General features: G+C 42.5%; 1 protein-coding gene across 1 annotated transcript in view; it reads left to right on the top strand.

The window, feature by feature from the left end:
- The window catches only part of UMODL1 (uromodulin-like 1), a gene marked incomplete at its 3' end in the record, with an annotated part of 46,186 nt that overhangs the window by 1,628 nt on the left and 22,832 nt on the right, over nt 1–21,726 (top strand). The window contains exons 2-10 of the mRNA XM_009875072.1: nt 3,298–3,540; nt 10,439–10,600; nt 10,969–11,075; nt 12,961–13,153; nt 14,025–14,165; nt 14,851–14,973; nt 16,578–16,832; nt 18,205–18,317; nt 20,371–20,590. Of these exons, the coding sequence (XP_009873374.1) occupies nt 3,298–3,540; nt 10,439–10,600; nt 10,969–11,075; nt 12,961–13,153; nt 14,025–14,165; nt 14,851–14,973; nt 16,578–16,832; nt 18,205–18,317; nt 20,371–20,590 (1,557 nt within the window). The remainder of the gene's footprint in view (nt 1–3,297; nt 3,541–10,438; nt 10,601–10,968; nt 11,076–12,960; nt 13,154–14,024; nt 14,166–14,850; nt 14,974–16,577; nt 16,833–18,204; nt 18,318–20,370; nt 20,591–21,726) is intronic.

Below are 21,726 nucleotides of genomic sequence, written 5' to 3'. Positions count from 1 at the left end.
TCCCTATCACCTTCAGTCTAATCTCTTCCAGCAAGGGTATCTTTTTGTACCACCATAGCCATACCTCAAACCTTCTATTTTGGCTTTGACTAGCTCATTCTATACCTAGTATCACTGTATAAGTATGAAATATGATTTCATATCTGCTCTGACAGCTGTAGCTTCTAATTATAAAGTGTGTCTAATTCTACACCATTTTATTCTCAGTTTCATACCTGTATTTATGTTGCACATTGCTGTAGAGCCTAAGCCAGCTCAGCTGACTCTGGAATTTTTAGCTTTCCAGTGCTAGGTCCTCACTGCTGCCTCAGCTCTGCATGGACAACACGAATCTTCAGTGCTCTCTTTACTTGATTTTTCTCTTCTAGTCTCTGCTTTGCTCTAGCCACGCTAATATGTGGCCTCTGGAGAAATGGAGAGAACATAGTGATGAGGAACCAGGCTGAACTCTTTTTCCTGGTCTGCCTTACCCTCCTCTAACATAATTTTATAGCATGACAGTGTGAAACCTTAATACAATAGTTTCTTTTTCTCGTTTTCATAGAATAAAATTTTTCCTACTTCTCCCACCTTCCCTGATCACCAAGAGATACTTGTGCACTTTCTCCAGGTAAAGGCTAGATCCAAACAGATTTAGATATTCTTTCCATTCCACTTCGGGTATTTAGCCATTCAGATCCCTGAATGAAACTAATGAAAAAAAGACCAACAAACACTGAAAAAGGATTTTTTTTTTCTTTTATTTCCCATCCCTGCATTCCTAGAAGCATTTGCTAGGGTAGGTGTTTTTGGACCACTCTTAACATATGGTAAAGGAATGCTTTACAAAATGCGATGACAGCTACTTGTTGCTTGTAAGCTACTTGTGCCTGATGTGAAGTGGTAGTCAATCAAATGCATTGGATAAAAGGCAATGCTTGATCTCTGATTTCTGCTCCAGAACCCACATTTGTTCTCTTTTCCTCTTTAGGGATGTCCCTCTTTAGGGATATCCTAAAGTCAACCAGGAGAGGGAGGCCACCTTACTTTCTCCGGCTCACTTCAGTTCCCTCTTACACAGCTTCCTAGTGCCACAGTTGGGTACAGGCTCTCATGGTCCTGGCCAGACCTCCACCCTGGCCACTGGGGCCCTTTCGTGGGTCAGGCAGGGTGTGAGTTTCAGCCTCTTGTCTTGAGGCAGCCTGGGTGTCTTCCTTCCTGCCCCTTGTGACCATCTCCTTTCACTCTCTTCTTAAGGACAAAGAACAGTCTTGATGCTTTTTAGGGAGGACGTAAAGGCCTTTCAGCTGCTGTCTCTGGAGCTAGCTTCAGGGACTGGACACAGAAGTGCCCTCCTTGAGGCTGGAGACGAGGAAGAAGCAAGGAATGCGATTTCCAGATATGCCCTCATTCTCAATATTGTCCTGCTGACCTGCTGCTCTAAGCAGCAGCACAGGGCTCCCTGGAGCCTGCTGGCAGGTCTCTTCTCTCACATGTGTTCTCTGAAGCACTCCCCAGCATCATACTCTGCCTTTTACTGCAGGAGGAAAGCACAGATAGGTTAGGCAGAGCAGTGCTGGACTCCCCGGGGCCCAGTGCTCTCCCCGGGTCTGGTCAGCTGCAAGTTAGTTGTACTGGAGGTGATCCATGGCCAGTCTCAGTCTCTTCTCCTTCCTTCTGCTCTTCCAAAGTGTCCTTGTGCAAAGAGAGGTGTCTGTGCCTCTGTTTAGGAATTCTCCCAAGCAGATTCATTTTTCTTAATGGTCTTTTAAACATTTAAAGCAGGGGATGTATTTCAGGCTGTTATTTTTTGAGCAGTAGCTAGGACTAGGGCTGGAGCAAGACCTTCTGGGTGACTTAGTTGAGGCAGCTTGAGGAGTTCATTGTGGCATTTGACATTTATCCCATGCTTTCTTCTGGACTGTTCCTGCACTGCAAATGGATTATCCTGTTCAAAGCTCTTTTACCAGTCCTACTCAAACTGCATGTACATCTTTTGTTTAGCTGGAAAGATAAATATGATAAAAGCATAAGATTCCTAAGAACTTTACAATTCTTTTTTTCTTGAACTGTATTAATATATTTCATCTTTTCAGGCAGGAGACAAGTTGTGCAAATAATGTAAGCTGTAAATACTTTAATTGTATGCCTGTAGTGTATACTATATTAGCTTCAGTCTATTGATTGTCTCTGGTCCCCTCAGAGCTCTTAGGAATAACAATCCTGCCATACTTGAATCTCTGCAGTTAATTCATATTTAGCCTTATTAATGTTTCCTTTGCTTTGTCTAAAAGATGATATAGGCATGTTAATTCTATCCCATCTGTTTTCCAAATGGGACACAGGGTGACTCAGCCCCTCTGGCTTCTATAACATCTCGTTAGGAGGCAGCCTGATGTCTGTGACATGACTGTAGGTTGCTTACTACTAATTCTTAAACTCCATCTGGTTTTGTTGCTGTTGTTATTGTTTGGGTTTCTTTGTGTTGTTGTACTATTTTTTCCTCTCTCAAATATTTAATTTTTAAGTAAAGCATGTAATAAGCTCACTCCTCATCATGACTGGTTTCAGAACTCCAGAAACTGAGACCCATTCCCAGACCTGTGTGAAATTATGTAGTTAATGACCTTTTCAATGGCTTTATTTATACTGAAGTTAATGAACCACTGCAGCTCTCAGAGCGTCTGATCTGTTACAAACGCAGGTAGGTGACGTAGGAGCTTCAGGAATACCTCTTGTGTCAGATACCTGAAAGTCCTTCCCAATGATGTACGAGTACCTGGTTTTAGCCTCGAGTGATGTCTGAAGGATGTCTTATTCCAGACATCTACTGTGACTCATCTGCCCTCAGCCTTCGTTCCCTTTGTAGTCAGTGGAGAAAGATGAACACTTCGGCAGCATAAGCCTGCAGTGGATATCTAAAATACTTGGATGGCTGTGCCCTGGAAGTGCCTATTTTGCCCTACTGTTAATTTCTGTTAATGTATATTAATTTCCTTTATACTTACTTGAGTTAATGTCCCCTTTTCTACTTCGCACCTGAAGGCACTGAGATCTCTTTGAATTTTCTGCCAATCTACATTCTTTCATGACTGAAGTGATGCCAGTGACAAGCAGTCACTATTAATTCCATCTTCTGTCCGTTTTCTGAAGTGATGTTCTTCCTAACATCAACCTTCCTGGAAATCATTCGTCTGCGTTGGTTCTGTCACTGCTTTCTCATGACAGTATTTCTGCAGAAAACTTATGCTCTGGAGTTACAAGTTAATGCTGATCCTTTCCTTTCCTGTTTTTTCTTTTCTTTGTTTTCCTACCTAGAAAAAGGCCTCTCTTTGCTAGGGTACCATCTGTGCAACTATAACCTGACCAAAAATGTGTTTAGAATGGTTGCCTACCAAAAGTCCTATGAGAAAAGCACTTCCTGTGGAGGATGGATACCCTGGATGGTGTGTCCCCGGACGTACTATAAAATGCAGTATCGTACTGTTGAAGTTCCGGAAACCATCACTCTTACCGATTGCTGTGAAGGATATGAACAAGTTGGACTCTACTGCTCTTTAGGTAAGTTTTAGTCAGGTTAATATTTTAAAGAAATACTTCTGATGGAAGAAGTGTCACTTAAACTGAGATATGTAAAGGCTTAATTCAGTTCTAGGCTTTAGGATCCTCTTTATTGAAATCAGTGAGTCTGCAAAAATCTATGGTAAACTTGGTCCAACATGGTAAAGAGTAGACATGAAATACAAATGCTCCTGACTCTCGTTCTCCCATCCCTAGTCACAAAATCACTAAAGTCCCAGGTGAAGAAGGCACCTGCTTGCTACCCCTACAAGGGCTCATCACCTGTGCTGGTTCAGGTAAGTATCTGTAGCCAATTGCAATAACTCACATAGCCTTGCCTGCTGTTGTGTCTGCTCTAAACGTGCTGGCATTTACAGTAGGAGCTTTGTTCTCAAAAGCAATTCAGGATGCACTTAGAATACCATGTCCTTTGATTTGGAACAAGGTCAGTTCACAGGATGCAAACCTGTTTTTGATGTTAATTTAAAACAACCTGTGGTGTCAGGATAAGTTCGTACCAACTGCTTTCCAATCCAAACCATATTAAGGCAAATTTTCTCAAGGCTTCCTTGGTTGTCTGCTGCCATGCTGGAGGACTGGAAACAAGTGAACCTTTTGGTGGATCTGATCAAACTCCTGAGTTTTACCAAGACTCTGCTTGGGAAGACTTCATCATCTTTGACTCAAGATGGAAGCTTTTTCCCCTTCCCACATGAGGGCTACTCGGGCTGCAATAAGACCTTTTGTTTTAAACAAGAAATTGCTAATTTTTAGCAGAACTCGAGTCATAGTTAAAACGGATTCCTTGGGAGAAAGGAACATTCTTTTTCTTAATGGATAAAGCCACATGCTTTAAAGCTGAACAGGAGTCTTGAATTAGCTAGGCCAGCACTGAACTGTTCAAGCATGCAGAAAAGTTCTGCAGGATGTAATTTTGCCTCCTGTTTTCAGTATGACATTGCATTTTCTTCATTTCCGCTTTTCAGGCTAACATCCTGGGGATTTACATAGTCTCAAAATTGTACACAAGATTGAAAAGGAAAGGTCCTGTTGCAGCCCTGGCCCTCACTTTGGGTCATAAGACTTGGGTGACTCAGTTCTATGGGAATGTCCCTGAACCTGCTTCTGCATCAGATCATATAACGTGACATGAGAGGATATGAGCCATAGGTCTTGTCATGGGATCTGTAAAGAACAATGCGCTCATCCTACTTTTAAGTTGCTTCAGAATGTTGGAAAATGAACCCCCAAAACATTTTTCTCAACAGTTACTAGTAGAATATTTTGTCTAGCAGGAAAATTCCTTTAACAGAAAGACAAGAACACGGAAGTGGTTGTTATGTTTTACTTGTTCTTAAAATGATGTGCTAAAAAAAGAAACGAAAGCATAATGAGGTAGACATTATCCCTCATTTATTGCATCCTGCAGTTGTTTGGCTCTGTAGATGTTGTGGAGTGTCAGCTAGAGCAAAGTTTGACCATACGTATGGCATGCGCAGGCAGTCTTGTCAGACTGGAAAAGGACCTGCTGTTGATCACCTGTTTTTTCCAAGCATCAGTTCCATACTGCAGAAAATCTCCAATAGATCGAATTGTTATTGAAAAATTACTTCAGTAAGGCCTTTTTGATATACATGCCTGTGCATGTATATGTGCACATACATATCAAATGACAAGACCAAGAAGAAATTGCAAAAATTTGGTTTTTTAGTTCTGTACTACATGGAAACAGCTGTGTCAAGACTGTAGTGGGCCAGGTGCCCACCATAGCTGCTCTATTACTCCCCCTTTTTAGATGGACGGGAGAGAGGAAACATCATGAAAGGCTTCTGGGTCAAGGTAAGGACAGGGAGATCACGCAGCAATTACCATCACAGATAAGAGACTTGACTTGGGTAAATTAATTTATTACCAAAGAAATTAGAGAAGAGTAATGAGAAATAAAAACAAATCTTATAAAACACCTTCCCCCCACTCCTCCCTTCTTCCCAGGCTTAATTTTACTCCCAATTTCTCCGGCTCCTCCCACTGAGCAGCGCAGATGGATGTGGAATGGGAGTAGCGGTCAGTTCATTACACGTTATCTCTGCTACTACTTCTTCCTCAGGGGGAGGACTTCTCACTCTTTTCCTGCTCCAGTGTGGGGCCTCTTTCATGGGAAACTCTTCTCCGTGAACTGCCTCAACATGAGTCCCTTCCATGGGGTGCAGTCCTTCAGGAACAGACTGCTCCAGTGTGTGTCTCCCACAGGTCACAAGTCTTGCCAGCAAACCTGCTCCAGTGTGGGCTTCTATCTCCATGGGTCCACAGGTCCTGCCAGAAACCTGCTCTGGTGTGGGTTTCTCATGGAGTCACAACCTCCTCCAGGCATCCACCTGCTCCAGTGTGGAGTCATCAAGGGGCTGCAGGTGGATATCTGCTCCATTGGTAACCTTCATGGGCTTCACGGGGCTAGTCTGCCTCACCACAGTCTTCATCACGACTCAGTGGAATCTCTACTCTGCTCTCCGGAGCACATCCTTCCCCTCCTTCTTCACCGACTTTGGTGTCTCACTCCTCTCTCCCTCTCTCTGCATGTGCCATAGGTTTAGGGTTTTTTCCACCACTTCTTAAATATGTTATCACAGAGGCATTACCATCCTTGCTGATAGGGTTAGCCTTGGCCAGCGGTGCATCTGTCCTTGGAGCTGGCTGGCATTGACTCTATTGGACCTAGGGGAAGCTTCAAGGAGCTTCTTGCAGAAGCCGTCTCCACAGCCTGCCTCCCACTACCAAAACCTGGCCACACAGACCCATTGCACAGCTAAATGCTGAAAAGTCACTAGCTAGGTATGATTGTCCCTATTTTGCACAAGAAACTTTGTGAGTGATAATGATTTTCATGGTGTTTCAGAACCTCTGAAAATCAAGACAATCTTCTTATGTGGAAAAAAGAGGCATACTGGTAACTAAATATTTTTTTCTCAGTAAAATTCTGTGCCTTCAAAAAACATTTCTAGGGATATCTTAGGTTTGAGAGCTATTGATGAGCTTCTTTCATCCAACATCAGCAAGTCTGTAAATCTCTTGTACAGCCTAGCTGCAGAATTTGGCCATGTTGTTGATGGGCATGCTGAGCAGGTTTGTCCATGAAATACTGTGGTCACTGTGACTCTTTTTCCTGTCAAAGATAATTTAGGAGTTTTCAAAACCATAACAGAATTTCTATGGCTTCCAGGTGATTTCTGTGTTTACATTATTCCAGTATATTTGCTTTTCAGGGCATTCATCATAACATCTGTGAATGGTAGTGCACTGTCTAGACACAGTCTTAAATAAATGATGAGAAGAAAAACTGGAACTGCTGAAATTACTGCACAACATGCTCTTGAATGACTGTTATTTCCTTCTTGACGTTATCCATGCTGGCATGCTCTCTATCCCGTCAGCAGCAAAAAGGTCTCTATGACCTTTTCAGCAACCTGCCTCTAACCACTCCCCACCTTTTTTTCCTAGAAGGAAACATTTACCTCTGCCTGTGGCATGGCAGGCCCTGTTTTTCTTATTTCTTTAATGTCGGGGAAAAAAATATCTAGATCATTAGTCAAGTTACTCCAGTCCTTCTCACTAGTTGCCTGTCAATCCATTAGGATAGTATTACACATGCACACACAAACTATCTCAATTAATTCTAAAGGTAGAATTAAATAAGACCTTTGTTTCCTTTCTTTGTGCCCATGCATACAGATTAGTAAACTCTTTCAATTACCTGATCTAGCACTGCAGGACTGCTTTTAGGTAGAGATAGGGTTGTATTCTCCAGGCTAGTTTTCGGCTACTTGAATCAATACTTCTCCTGATGATTGGTTTGCTGCCCACCTTCCACCTTACCGTGTAAGACGAAACCAGAGAGCTTCCTTTTCTGCCACTTAACTCTGCTTGATCCCCAATTACGGAGCAAAAGAGTGCATCAGCATGCAATGAAGGCTGTTTTTTAAGCGCAAGTGTACAAAAATATTTTGAAATGAGAAGGTCTAGACAACCTTAATCTTAGAGATTCTTAATCTGAGAGCAATTAATTTGCAACATTAAGGCCACACTTTAATCAGAGTATGCTTTGTGTGCACATCTTCCTAAGGTTTTCAGAAGAACAACTATACAGTAAACCCCCTTTTTTAGGTGCTTAGGTAGCTGAGGCCCATTACTGTGGGCTATGGTCAATACTAGATCCTTTTTCACCTCACTCCCTGCCTCTGGGACTTTGTAAATCTTGATTGCTTCTCCTCTCCACAGCAAAGAGTCCCAGCCTTTTTTGTAGTCTTCCCTTACAAGTTATCTGCTCCATTCAGTTACCTACCCTGTGCCTGCCCCGACTGCATTAACCCCATGTGGGAGCAGGGGTACCCGGAGTCACATCCAAGCTGTGCGCTCACCAATTGCTGGTACGGGCACTGACAAAGCAGAGCACGGCCACGCCGTGGTCCTGGTGGCAGGATGAACCCATTGGAGGTGGTAGTGGCTAAACTTCATTAAGTTTCTTCTAAGCATACCCAGTGTGTGCACGGAAGGCCACACACGCCCACTGTGCAACAACTGTGAATTTCAGCCCACGATTCCTGAATATGTTCTAGTGAATGATATGACTTTTCACAGGGCAGGGTGTCAAATATTTGTCCGATGCTGAACCAGCACATCTCAACGCTGCCCTCCATCCCAATTAACCCTCAGACAGGCATTCAGGATGGAAAATATTCATCTGAGCAGGTAAAGTCTGGCAGTGCTCAAAGACCCCCAAACCAGAGCCGTATGATGAAAATTACCAGTCTGCTTTTGTAACAGGCTTTTTCAGGAGCTCCTTCTATAATCTCATAGATTTGTCTCCACCTTCTGATGCCTGAGATGAAAGCACGAGTTTGGTCCCTGGCTCTACTGCACCCTCTGGATGAAACATGGCCCCTCTAGGTGGAAGGAGAGAAAGGAAGGGGGTTACAGTTGAAGTAGCGGTGTCCCTCAGCATCTATCTCCTAGGAGATCCCCCCTACCCCATGGTCACAGCAGACTTGTCATCTTTCATGTGGGCAGGCTGATAACTGAGCTTTCGTTGCTAAGCACTGGGTGCTGCGATTCTGCTTCTGTACGTTTATGCAAATAACAGAGGAGAAAAGCCTATACTTTATCCAACTGACAGGGGCTTGGCTGGCTTGCTCCCTAGTGCTGGCAGTGTTGCTTGGTAGGTGACTGTCCCCAAGGTGATTGAAGTGGAGAGCATAAATTGAATTTTCAAAGTGCATCTGGTACAATTAGGCAGAAGTGTGATGTGAATCCATCTCTGTTTCCGCTGATCTGAAAATGATGACCTTTTCATTTTAGATAAATGGCTAGCGTGGCACTCGGCCAGGGTTCAATAATGTTTTCTGAGATTGCATGTGATTCATTACATCTTTTACACCAGAGTTAAACATGCCAAAAAGTGATGTAGGTGGAAAAGAGCTGCTTTGAACCTCAAACCTGCTTGAACTGCACCTGAATCACAGAGCTGGAGGGATTTAGATGCTTGTATCAAGCTCCCCAAGATTCACTTGATCAGAACTGTAAAGGGCACTGGTGATGTACTCACACCTAATTTTCTATCTAGAGCTCTTGTAGACCTAACACCAACCCTTCTTGAGAGATGGTTACAGCCGTGTTAAAGTGTGTGCTCATTGACTGTGTGCACTCAAAGTATACACACATAGTGTACCAAATATAAGAGTGTGGGAAACTGCTGTCCTGTGTATTCTGCATGCAAATCTTTGGAATCATACCTGCAGGCAGCCTGCATGCTGCTGAGAGGCCTCAATTCAGTGCCATCTCTGTTCTCTAGTTTGTGAGGTTTGGCAGGTTTTTGTGGACACCCATCATTAAGCTATGCTTGCTTTCTCTAATTACCTTTCAGAGACCCTTGACAAGCATGCTTTGGGCTCCCAAAAGACTCAGACTATGGTCTTTAAATCATTGCTCTTAATGGGCTGTTTCTTTATGGCAATGTGGCTGACTGTCCAGTGGATGACTTTAATTGCCCAGTATCAGATCAAGAACTTGTAGGACCAAAAACTTGCAGGCGGGAAATGAATGGAAAAGAGAAAACTTTCAGGTTGCTTGGAAAGACCAGAGCTGAGCATTGCTTGGAGCTATGGTTGAGAGCCTGGGTTAAAGTAATATTTGCAAAGCTTAGAAATGTTTTCTCTTTTCTTTCAGAGAAGAGTATGTGCTCCACTGTCTGCCCTTGGCTTGTGGTGCTGCAACTTTCTGCCTCAGTTGCCATCTCTGTGTAGGGCTGTCTGGCGTGGGGTGGTTAGCTGATACAGAGTGGATGCTGCCAGGGTGCAGATCACAGGCTCGGTTTTGCTCTCCTGTCCCTCCATGTAACGCACTCGAACGGACTTGAGGACAACATTGTGTCTGCTCTCACGTAATGTCTCCAAGTGCTATAACTAAAGGTTAACTTTGTCACAACAAAAGGTTAAATGAAAACTCGTGATTTCTAGCTTAGACATCACCTGTTTCCTTTGATCCTTGTACATGATTTGAATTGGTTATAGGTGACATTGATTATATTTTCTGGTTTGCAGGTCTTCAATATCTTCTCATTTAGAACCTCCCTCTCTCTGTCTATTAGACCATCCACCAATGATTATTAATGAAAAAATATCAATTCAAAATTCTTGTAACAGAAATGCCATGAACAAGAGAAAAATATGAGAACATTTACACTCTTGAAATGAAGTAATAGTATTTTAGGCTGCTATTTCCTCCCCATGAAAAACTCAGAACAGATGTGCTTCTAAAATGAGGAGGTGTTTGTTATAAACTAAATAGCACAATTTTATGGAAACAATTTTCTATATTTTTTGTTCTTGGAAATGTTTTTGTTACTTAGCACTCAATAGATCCAGTGTATTTTCCTCAAGACCTGGTATTTGTCCAATGGAGAATATGGAAACATCTGATTATCCTTGCACATTCGATACTGAATGTCCAGGGCTTAAAAAATGCTGCAACTCATCCAAAGGAGCAAGCTGTGTGGATCCAATGCCAGAGGGTATGTTACTGATAAATTCAAGACTGCTTCTAATAGAAATATGCTTAATTCTTCCTTATGAGGGTGGGAGTGGACAGGAAAACTCTTACCATAACCCTTCATTAAAAAAGTACAAGAACTTGGACCAATTCCATGATATTGCACCCACGACCTGCAGGTCCAGTGGAACTTCCTTGGCCTATTCTCCTTTGCTGGTGCCGCTGCCTGCGGCATATGGTGAATGAGGACATAGCTGATGGCTCTAGGTGGGCCCTTCATATTTGCCAAATTAAAGTTTTCTTTGGTTTCTCAGAGCCTTCCTATAGCTCTGTCGCTTTCTATAGCATCAGACCTCAGATGACTTGGTTGGTTTATTTTGTACTCTTCAGGAAGAAAATTCTGGTACAACGTGACAGTAGTTGTGAAAATGGATTTTAATGAATTAGTCAGAATGGATTCCCACCTTCTGAATCATTCACGCCTTTTGCACTCCATGGTATGTACAAGCACGAATGCTCCCTTGTGTTGCTCATTTTGTCCCCATTTCTGTTACTCAGTAACCACCAGTTGCTCCCTAGTCCTCTGTGCTGGCTGTAACCTCGCCAGCCAGTCGCTCCCACTTCATTCTGACAGATCAGCGTCTCTAGCCCCAATCTATTCCTAATTACTGAATGTCATCTGTATCCTCAGGCAGCTCAAGCAACGTTGATTTATCAGCTTCTTTAGTAAATTTTCCAGTCTCTTCCAAGGGCAAGTCAAAGACATTCTGAAATACCTTTTATTTTCCTGCTTAAGCTATGCTTGCTCCAGCTCCGTCTCAGTTCAGTTTTGGCTCCATGACCGACTGGATCTGGTTTTCAAGGCCTGCAAAGCGTGCTGTGTTCTGATAAGGAACATTGCAGGTGGACTCAGCAGCACCAGAAGTTTTGCTGTGAAACCTCATGATTAGGTTAGGGAACTGTGTCGTGGTCAAGGACATTTCATTGCCATTCTTGCCACAAAAGCAAGGATGGGGGAGACAGCAGGGTGATGCTTCTGCTGTATGACCCAGGCTCTGCCTCACGCATGGATTAGCAGTGGCCATGGCAGCAACGTGTGCATGGCTACACTATAGCAGCACAATGTGCCCCCCCGTATCCCCAGCAAGGCAGGGAGGAAGAGTCCGAGGCAGCCAAGAAAAACAGCCCTAGCAGATGTAGGAGGTACGCTTCCCTGCAGAAAGAGCCAGGCTATGAACTACAGCCGTGCTCAGACGGGGCTTCTCTCTCTCATCTCAGTTGTGTTTAGGAATCGGATTGAGGAACTGGGAAAAAGACCCTCCAGGCCATAAACCAAAGCATTTCCCTGGTATGTATCACCGTGCCATGGAGGAAATGAGGCTTGGATGTGGTCTTTGAAAAGTACCTAAGAAGGCAAGTCCCCGTTTCCCTCCATTTTTATTTCTACTACTCCTCAGCTTCCAGCTGGGAGTGTGCAGGTAGCAAGTACCTTCTCCCATCATCAACTAGTGCTGATGGACAGTAGAACAGAAATGACAGCGGTAACATGGGGATGTTGCATGAGTGTAATTTTTCCTCATACCTTAATTTCCCCTTCTCACATCCTAAAAAAACACAAGAAACCCTGGTCCTGTCACTCTGTAGTAAGGTAAGCAAGGATCTAGTGAGACTTCTGTATCTTGATCTAAAGCAAGATGTGGCAAAGCCAAACGCTCAAGAAATAGAAAATATAAACTGAAGCTTTGTGATAAGCTGCTACTCAGAGGAGTGTCTTCAAGACCCTGTCCGCTCCACTGACTCATAATGCCTAAGCCACGACTATGTCTCTTCTCTCATTCCAGACTCTCAGTTGTGATGACTTGGTCAGACCTGTGGTCCCTCTGTGGCTCTTAGTCCCAGCCTTCTTCCTCAGCCTATTGCTTTACTCTTTTTCTTTCTATTCCCTTTACCAGCATTCATTTTAGATCCTTAAAGTAACAAGTGTTAGACAGCTTTATTACAGATGAATTGTAATAGCATGTCTAACGTATAGTCTGTCTATTGAGATTTTGATGTTTAAGCATTACAAGCCAAAAGGACTTTTTCCATGTCTTCTGGGGTTGCAGCCTTCTGCTCAGGCATTTGAGACCTGACAAGCAGCTCCACACCTCCCTTAGCTTGGCATTACTGTACCATAGCTCTCTTGTGAAATGTGATGCTAATAAGAAGAGCTCACCTTGCATCAACAAATAACTAAATTATACCACTTTGCTATGGTTTCTGAATTGATGCTTTCTACACTCAGATTTTTATGATGATCATTGCATAGATTATGCCTCATTGGCATACAGTTGTGCTGGGAAAGGAATGAGATACTGAAGTGTTTGTTCCTCTGTTTTCCAGGTTACTGGTGCATTACAGCCCTTGAATGCATCTGTGCACCATATCCAGAGTAACCGTGCAGGTGTCTATGCTGGGACAGTGACCTCCCAGGTTCTTGTTGGACTGCACCAGCCAGTTCTGCTACTGGAGGTTTCTTCTTCCTTGAAGGACATTGTGAAGCGTGTATATGAAGTGATTGATACAGAAGTGCAAGGTTATTTATTATAATCCTGTCATGGGGGGCAGATTTTTTACCAGATTTCATCCCTTTTCACATGGGATTTCATCTATGTGACGACCAATTTGCTCTCAGAAATAGCTTAGTGGATCTTGTAAACTTTACAAATATGGCCCTAGCATTTCTATTATAGAGTTGCAGTTATAATAATTTTTAAGTGAATACTTTGGAGGGGAATATTGCTGATTCAATTAAATATATTTTCTCCTAATAGCACAGCCCATTTTCAGATGAAAAGGCAAACGTGTCCATATTTGTAGCACAAATTTTAATTGTATTAAACAGGCTCTTAAAAAAAAGTGTGTTCTTGCTACTTTCAGGAGCTTGCATGACACAAGTCATATTTGTAGCCTGTTAATTGCTATAGTGTATTCCTACCAGCTTTTTGAATGTCAGGTAAATATTTAAATATATTTGGTTTAAATTATTTTAATCTACTTATTACTGTGCCATTACCATTTCCACCCCTGAAATGCATCCATATGCACTGTTGTCATCACTTCTGTGTTTACTTTTGAAAACTCAGTCCAACTTTCAGTGAAGTCACTGGGTAGACCTCCTTAATCCTGCCACTGACACCTCTTAGGTTTGGATGATGTCCTGCAACTGTAAGCAGGAGCTGCCACTAACAGTTCTCTTATTCCAAAGTATTGGAGCAAAAAATGATAAGGTTTTTACTGTTTTGAGGAATGTCAGGACTCTTATTTCATTGCACTCACATACACGCAGAGTTGCTTCAGCAGAGTTACTGAAGATTTACACTGAATTTATCATATCCAGAGCCAGCATTGCAGATCAGTCTTGATGTTGCTATCAATATGTGTGCAAAATGTGTTCCTCTTCTTAGATGTCAATGAATGTTCCTATGCTGAATTCAACACTTGTCCTGAGAAAAGCATCTGTGTAAATCTGGAGGGTTACTACAGCTGCGACCCTCAGCATGAAAATGCAGATATCACTCCTCACCAGCTGAGCCAAAGAAAGGAAGGTAAGAAACATAGGTCTCATCTCGGGAACATTTCTGACTGAAATGTAGTGTATATATATCACAGTATCTGGCTATTTCTGTTTTCTTACCCTCAGCTGTCCTCACTCATATGTCAGACCCTCTAGCTTCAGACCCTTCAAATGCTTCTCAGAGCAATTGACTCAGTGTCAGTGCATCACTCCAGCCTCCTGGGGAAATACGATTAGTGACGCTGTTTATACGTGAACTCTCCTTCCCATTTTGACTGCGTGACTGCAGCTGGGACTCAGTGGTTGTGTAATCCCATCCTGGATTAATTGGGGTCCTCTGTTAGAGGCAGACTGAGCTTGCCAGTGGGTGAAATAATACTCTGCAGTACCAGTTCAGCAAAATATGGAGGCATGTACTCACAGTCCACAGACATCAATGGGCCTGATAATGGGCTTAAAGATAGTGAGATAAATGAGTACTTGCAGATTCAATGCTTTAGTTAGAAAACAATTTTACAATCCTTTAATCTCAAAAATTAAGATAAGATATTACTTCATGCTTTTGTAATATGCTAATATTTCTATTTTCATTTATACTTGTATCAATTCTACTTTTCAGTTTCTACTTTTCAGCTGTGGAAAACATGAATGGTATTATTTTGGATTTGCCTTGTTAGGAATGCTTCAACTCTTTGATAATTCCATTTTCCCCCTAGGTCTGGCATCATCTACTACATCAAGTTCAGCATTGGATCTCATTAACATTAGTAATAGCTCTCTGTCTATAAGTAATTCAAGTCTCTTGTCCATGACTAGCCAATCTACAGATGCTGGGTGCTGTAAGTAACCTTGGATTTAAATTAATATTGTCGTGCTTTTAATTCAGCTGCTCTTTGATCCCTTGGTCCTGGGGCATGTTTGAGTCACAGAAGCTGGTAATAGTTTGGGAGTGAATCTTCACCTATGGAAACAGAGAAAGAGAGGCTTCCCCAACAGGACGTTTGGATCAGGGTCTGTAATGCTGTTATTGCCATGACTACTGAAGGGAACTGGTCTCCTGGAAGTGGAGGTGGCCATGCTGGCTTCTTGAGCCGCTTGTGCCTGGTGAACAGTTCAAGTGCAGGTCCCATCATAGGGCTTGTGCTGGATAATCCTCTGGCATAAAAAAATCCAGTGAAGGCTCTGCAAGGGCAGTACTGCTCAGTCACTCTGGACCCAGCTTGTCCTGGAACAGGATCTGCTACCAACCACAGAAGCTCCTGGCCAAAGACACTGGGATGCAGGCCTCTCGCTTTCGAGTCTATGAAGATGTTGGTGGGAGACGTAAGTCAGGGAGGTTGGCCACAGCTACCCTACACTGGAGTCAACCTTTGTGAATACACTCCCTGATACATGATAGCTGTCTGAGGGACTATGACGGGAAAAAAGCCCAGTAGATTTGTTATCACAATCCTTGTAACAACATCCTGTTCTTGCGGGAGGAAATAGCTTTAAGTAGTTCTTTGCCTAATCCAGAGAGATAGACTGGATACATTTTGTCTTCATCCACAGCTGCTGATCCATGCTGAAGTTAGAGGAATTAAACCGAAGTGCAGGGGCAGTATGGTTTTGGGGGTGTTTGGCAGCCACCTGGCTCAGAGTCCTTGAAATAATTGTGTCCTACTGAAACAATTTAATAAAACAAATTTTTTTTTCAGGCTAACCATTACCATGAAAGAATTGGAGTTGTGGCAGTAGCATGCCATGGTCTTTAGATTAGTGTGGGGGATGATGTTCATCTCACCTGATCCCCTGACAGGAGAAGTGTCTAGTCTGGGTTCTCTATATAGTTAGCAGAGACAGGCTTTGCTGGAGGGCAATTCATCCTACCCATTTTAGACACCTCCTCCTCCTTTGAGGAGAGGAATCATTTCTGAAGGGCCCTGTCTTTTCTCATTGATATGACAATAATTGCACTGGACTGGAGTGGCATAAATAGGTGAAACGCTCCACACCACTCTGCCCTCAGCCTCCATAAGCTGGGGTCTGTGGGATTTTTCCAGGCATAAATCAAGGCAGCCTTTGCCTGAAGAGGTGCATTTTGATGACTGAAGGGACAAGAGGCAAAGCAGGTGTCAACGTATGTTGAACGCAGAAATTCAGTATTCCAAACTTATTCCTGTTGCTTGAACCTGTGGCTTACTGGCTGATTATTACTGTTACTAGAGATTCACATATAAGGAACTAAAAAGAGTAAGCACTCAGTTAATCACTCTAGAGGGATTGTTCATGGATGAGGGGACCTGGTAGTGTGAAAGGGGCAGATTCTGTCCTCACACAATGTAAAGTGGAGGTTCTGCTATTGATTATCAAAATGCTTGTCTATAATAGATTTAGAACAACACAGTGCCTTAAAAATGAAATGTTGCTTTTTCTATGATGATTCTTCCTGGGACTACGATAGATCCTTCTGCATTTAGAAACCACCAAATCTTTAGTGTTACCAGTGACAGTTTTGAAATGTCCTGGCATGTCACTTCTACTCTGAACCATACTTTCCAAGTCCAAGTGTTCAAGGGCAAAGAGATTGTACAAAACCTGAAGACGGAGGAAATGAAAGTGGATGTGTGTCAACTGGAAGCAGGAGTGATGTATTCGGTAGAGATCAGCTATGAGACCTGTGGAAACACCAGAATCTCCCGTCAAAATGTTAAAACAGGTAAATAGCCACTTTAAAATATATATACATTTTCTCTCTGCCCTGTCGCCTTCTCCACTCCCTTGCAGCTCAGCAGTCATCCTTCTGGTTACGCCTGAACTCCATTTCCCACCTCCTTCAGCACTTTTTCTCTCCTCTATCTCAACATTTATGCAACCTGAACTATCGGGCAAAAGAGCTCTGGCCTTAGTTGATAAAGACTATTACAGATATCAGGGTACACTACAGTGCATTTCTTTTTGTGCTTGGCACTGCATTCTGCTGCTACCCATCTCTCATCAGGTCTCTTTTTTCCTAGTTGACAGCTGTGGCCAGTGATAAATCCAGGCAACTGGTTTGTCAAGGGCTCAGCTGAGCTAACATGAGTGCCCAGGGGAAGAAGGCCAGATTTAGCTGTTTGTTTGTGAGTGACTAGGATTAAAGGAAATAAAAAAGACTGTGCAAGAAAGCTTGAAAAATACCTGCCAGATTTTATTCAGTTAGCTATTGTTCTATTAGCTGGCTCCCTGAGACCCTAGTGTGTTGATCAAGTGTAATTTTGCTTTTTCTTTATCCTTAAATTATTTCCTAAGCCTTCATGCAAATACAAAATAGATCTCTCCCCATCTTATTCAATACACATGCAGTGAACTATTTAATACTGTGAGAATGCTGCTGTTTATGTTTATCTGTAAGAGCCTTCCCTTTGATCAGATGTGAAATGACTCCAGTTTGGGTCAGAAGGAAATTACTCCCTTTGTAGAAGGAAAGTAGGAGGTCGAGTGGTTATGGAAACAGGGGGCTGAACTTCACATTATGAAGTTGAAGCCCTTGAGAAAAAGAAAGTTTTACAAAGACCAGTTTGAAGGGTAACAACCTCAGATTGTTTATACAGGTTAAAGTGGTTACAGATTCCTTGGCTCTTGGTTTCAGCTTGTGTGCCCTGTACATTTTCTACCAGGGGTCACTAGACAAAGAAGTGGCATGCATGTTTTTTTGTTATTATTTTCAGTTTAATTGCTATCTATGCTGCCAAGTTCAGGGAAAAAAATAATAATTGTGACTGGTGGACCAGAGATGAACTCACAGGCAGTTCAACTCTGTATGTAACTCAAATGCAGAAGTTATGTAGAGTCATATCCACAAAGATATGTATATACCCAATTCTCATGCAGTTATAATTAGGTGCCTAAATATCTTTATGGACCTGATGCAAATGTATCTGAAGCTTGTAGCAGAGTATTGACTTTATATTCTTGGTTTAATATCAAACTTTCTCAGCCTTCTCCACACCTTCTCCATTATCTGAGATTTTGGTCTGGGTACACCAGTTTTAACTAAATCCTTTCCTCTTCTGCTTTGTCAGTGTGTATTTTAACATTGTGTTCTACAGAGGCCAAGATATTTGGTGTTACTATGAGGATTCTCAACTACAATTTCAGTGATGATTTCCACAATGCCAGCAGCTCAGCATATAAAGAATTTTCAAAACTGTTGCTTACGGAGGTAATACTAAAATATCTGTGGGTAATATATTCTTTTATTTATTTTAGAATTTATTTAATAAAATAGAAGATTTTACGCTTGGCTGAAATATCCCTTGAAAATCGTCACACTGTTTCCTGTGACCTTTCTTTATAATTAAAACAAAATTCAATTGACTGGACAGATCCAGCCTTTGACCTTATTAGCAATGAAGACAACGAGAATTTTCCTCTACAGAGGAGCAAAGGAATTAAAAGTGCAGGCATGCAACAGGGACTCATTTCCTACAATCTTTAGTTTGGCAGTAAACTCACACTAAACTGACTTGAAGCTTTTTAATGGATTACTGAAGTGACATTGCTGGCATTCATTTCAGCGTTGTCTTCTCAATAAATGTCTGACTGTTTTCAAAGCTTTTTCTTCTTTAAGGAAGAGTGACCAGGTCAGGCTTTCTTCTTCAGCCCCATTCATTGCACGCGCACACGTAGCCACTGTCCATGCTCAGGTGTAATCAGCCATAAACAGAACTTGAGTCCTGAGTCACTATTACCAGCTCTCAGCTTCTCAAACAACAGGGGCATTTCAGATGCAGCAGTCTCTTAAAGCTTTTCTGTAGAGAAGACGTCCTGTAGAGAGGAATTGGAATCTCCATCCAAAATGAGATTTTTCCAAAACAAAGGGTGATTCTTAAACACATATGAATATAAATCTGATGAAAAAAGTGATAATGGAGCTGTGCTTTCAAAGGCAGCACTGAAGAGACATTTGCTCATGAGAAATTGCAAGCCAAACTTCCTGAAATGATTTCATCTTCCATAGCTGCAAATTGTTGGCTTTTATTGCACAGGAGGGGTTTTGTGAGTGAATCTTCTCTGAGATGAATGCAGACCTAATTTGCATTACGGGACTGGGAAGGAAAAGGAGCATTGCCCATATGAGTTGCTTCTGCCTCCTTGGGTGTTTGGGAGCATATCCCCCTCTCACTTCCTCTCTCCTATTTTCTTGCCTCCCCAACCTGATGTGAGCTTAGACCAGTTAAACAGCTTGTTTGTGGGAATTTTGGAGCAAAGTCTGACCAAACAGGAACAAAGGTGCATTGATTTATGGCACTGCATTGCGTGCTCAAAGGCATGCTTTGAGGTCTGTGTAGGAACAAAAACCTCAAGCAAGGAGATGCCCTCTAGAGATGTAAAGTAAAACTGCCAACTCCTGCACAGCTCAGACACTGACAGCAGTACGCCAGCTTTAATGTTCAGAGTAACACCATTTATTCAATACTGACGTGTCTACTTACCAGTTTGGTAATCAACCTTGATGTAATTGTGATCCATTTGGGTCACCTGACCCACCTTCTCCTCCTCATAGGCACAGCTGCCCCTCTTCCCTCCTTGTTGTTGCCATATAAACAGGCTGGCAGGAACTGGGGAGTCTCTGGATGGCCTCAGGCCAATATGGCTACGGAAAACTTTTATCCTGGTACTCTCAAATCCAGCCTGCTTTCTTGCACTTGGATCTTCCAAAGGATGATGGTCATGTTCAGATTGCCCTTTGGGACTGGCCCCTGGCTGATGTTACGTGTCAAGCTCTGCCTGGGTACTTCTGGATAGTAGCCAAAATCAAGCCAGACTCTGCTCCAGTCACAGTGGAGACCACCAGGTTTCAGTGTCTGGGAGAACACTGGTGAGAGTGAGAACACTGGTGATACAAAAAGTTTACATGACATACAGGGCTAATGTCAAGGGTCTGCTGCTTGCAGGCTTAACAAGCCAGTTCAGCTCTGATGCAGGCAAACAGGGGCAGAAGGAGCCAAAATGAAATTTGGTTTGTAAGACCAGTGGTCAGATGGGTACTGTTTTCAAAAGTACCTAGCCGCACCAAGGAGACTCATACTCCACTGTGCCTCAATAATCTCTGAAAAGTAAGATTTCTGGAACACTTTGACACATTTCTTTTTTGCAACGTTTTCTGTGTTGTGCCTATATAAATCTTTAAAACGCTACCACTATAATCCAGTTTTAAAGTGAGCTATTCCTGTTCAGTGCCTAATTGTCGATGCTTCTCTCCCTTTCCTCAGCTTGAAAATTCATTTCCACCCAACATTTCTACTTTATACAAATCTGGGAAGCTAAAAGTGCAGACTGAATCCCTGCAAGCTGGAAGCATCCTTGTGAGTCTCAGAATAACTGTGCAGGATCCCGAGTTTCCAGTCGATGTCTCCACATTTGCCCCAATGCTTTCTTACCTTTACAATGGCTCTGTGCTCATGGTAGATCAGCAAAACACTGCAGTAGAAGGTAATTTATGTTTTATTTTGTTTAACAAGAAAAGAAATACATGCACAGTATCACCAGCATTCTTCACAAAAAGTACTTTATAGAGAGACAAAGTATGTGGTTTGTTGGAGGGAAAACCTTGAGGTGAGAACTCCCCCGTAGGCTTTTATCCATAAGCCCAGAAAGGGTCCATGAAAGGGGTGTTGGCTGTCCCCAGAGACCTGCAGGCACTTCTTCCCTCCACTGTGTTTAAGGAGGAGCGGAGCCCTTGGTTTCCCTATTAATTTTCTTCCTCCTCCTCATTTTGAGCAGTTGAAAGTTAGCCATATCTTTCTCCCACTGAACTGCAGATAGGATTACTGTGGTGTATTTCTAGCCTTTAGATACGCATGCCCTCTAGACAGTTCTGTGCTTCAAGACTGTGAGGCTATATTTGGGCTAGGTTTTAAGAAAAGAAATCTAACATCTTCACTATAGAAATCCAGCCAGAGAAATTCCCAAATGTCCTCTAAGAGAAAAGGACTAAAGAAACACACATGGAATTTATGTTAAACTAGGCTTTTGTTTGATCTTTAGTAATCACAATTTTTATCTTCAAAAGGCTAAGTTTTGGCTTCAGGTTTCCCAAGCAGACAAAGCCAGCCAGAGTTCAGAAAGTTGCAAAAGCTGAGAGACTTCATTACTTTTCTCTACCAGTGTGCTGAGCCCTTAAAAGCTGTAATTGAGGAAAACTTCCTCCGGAGTTGTAGAGTGTATGGCGGTTAAGGAGAACGGGGCAGGAAAAATACAGAAGATACAAATTGCACGTGAAGCCTACAAATGTCACAGTGGTGGCAGGTACTGAATTGCAAGATGCTGATGTGTGCCAAAATACAAATGTTATGAGTCCTGAGACTGAAAGAGTGAGGAGGAAGAAGGCAATACCTCTGGAATCTTACTTTAATTGCAGAAAACCAGGTGTCTCCCAGCAGCACCACTCTTAGCCAAGAGTACAGCAGTTCCTCCACTCCTCCTTAGGGGTAGAGAAAAGGGCTCTATTTCTTAGCTCTGCCCAAACAAGGATTTGTTTAACACAAGCTTCCTAAAGTCAAATGTGGAAAATAAGGCAAAGAAGTGCAGCACATGAAGGAAAGGTTAGTATAATGGACTGTTTTGCT

The sequence above is a fragment of the Apaloderma vittatum genome, unplaced genomic scaffold, assembly GCF_000703405.1.
Source record: "Apaloderma vittatum isolate BGI_N311 unplaced genomic scaffold, ASM70340v1 scaffold5738, whole genome shotgun sequence".
NCBI classification, from domain to species: Eukaryota; Metazoa; Chordata; class Aves; order Trogoniformes; family Trogonidae; genus Apaloderma; species Apaloderma vittatum.
Note: the sequence above shows the minus strand (reverse complement) of the source record. Positions and strands in the feature narration are given on the sequence as shown.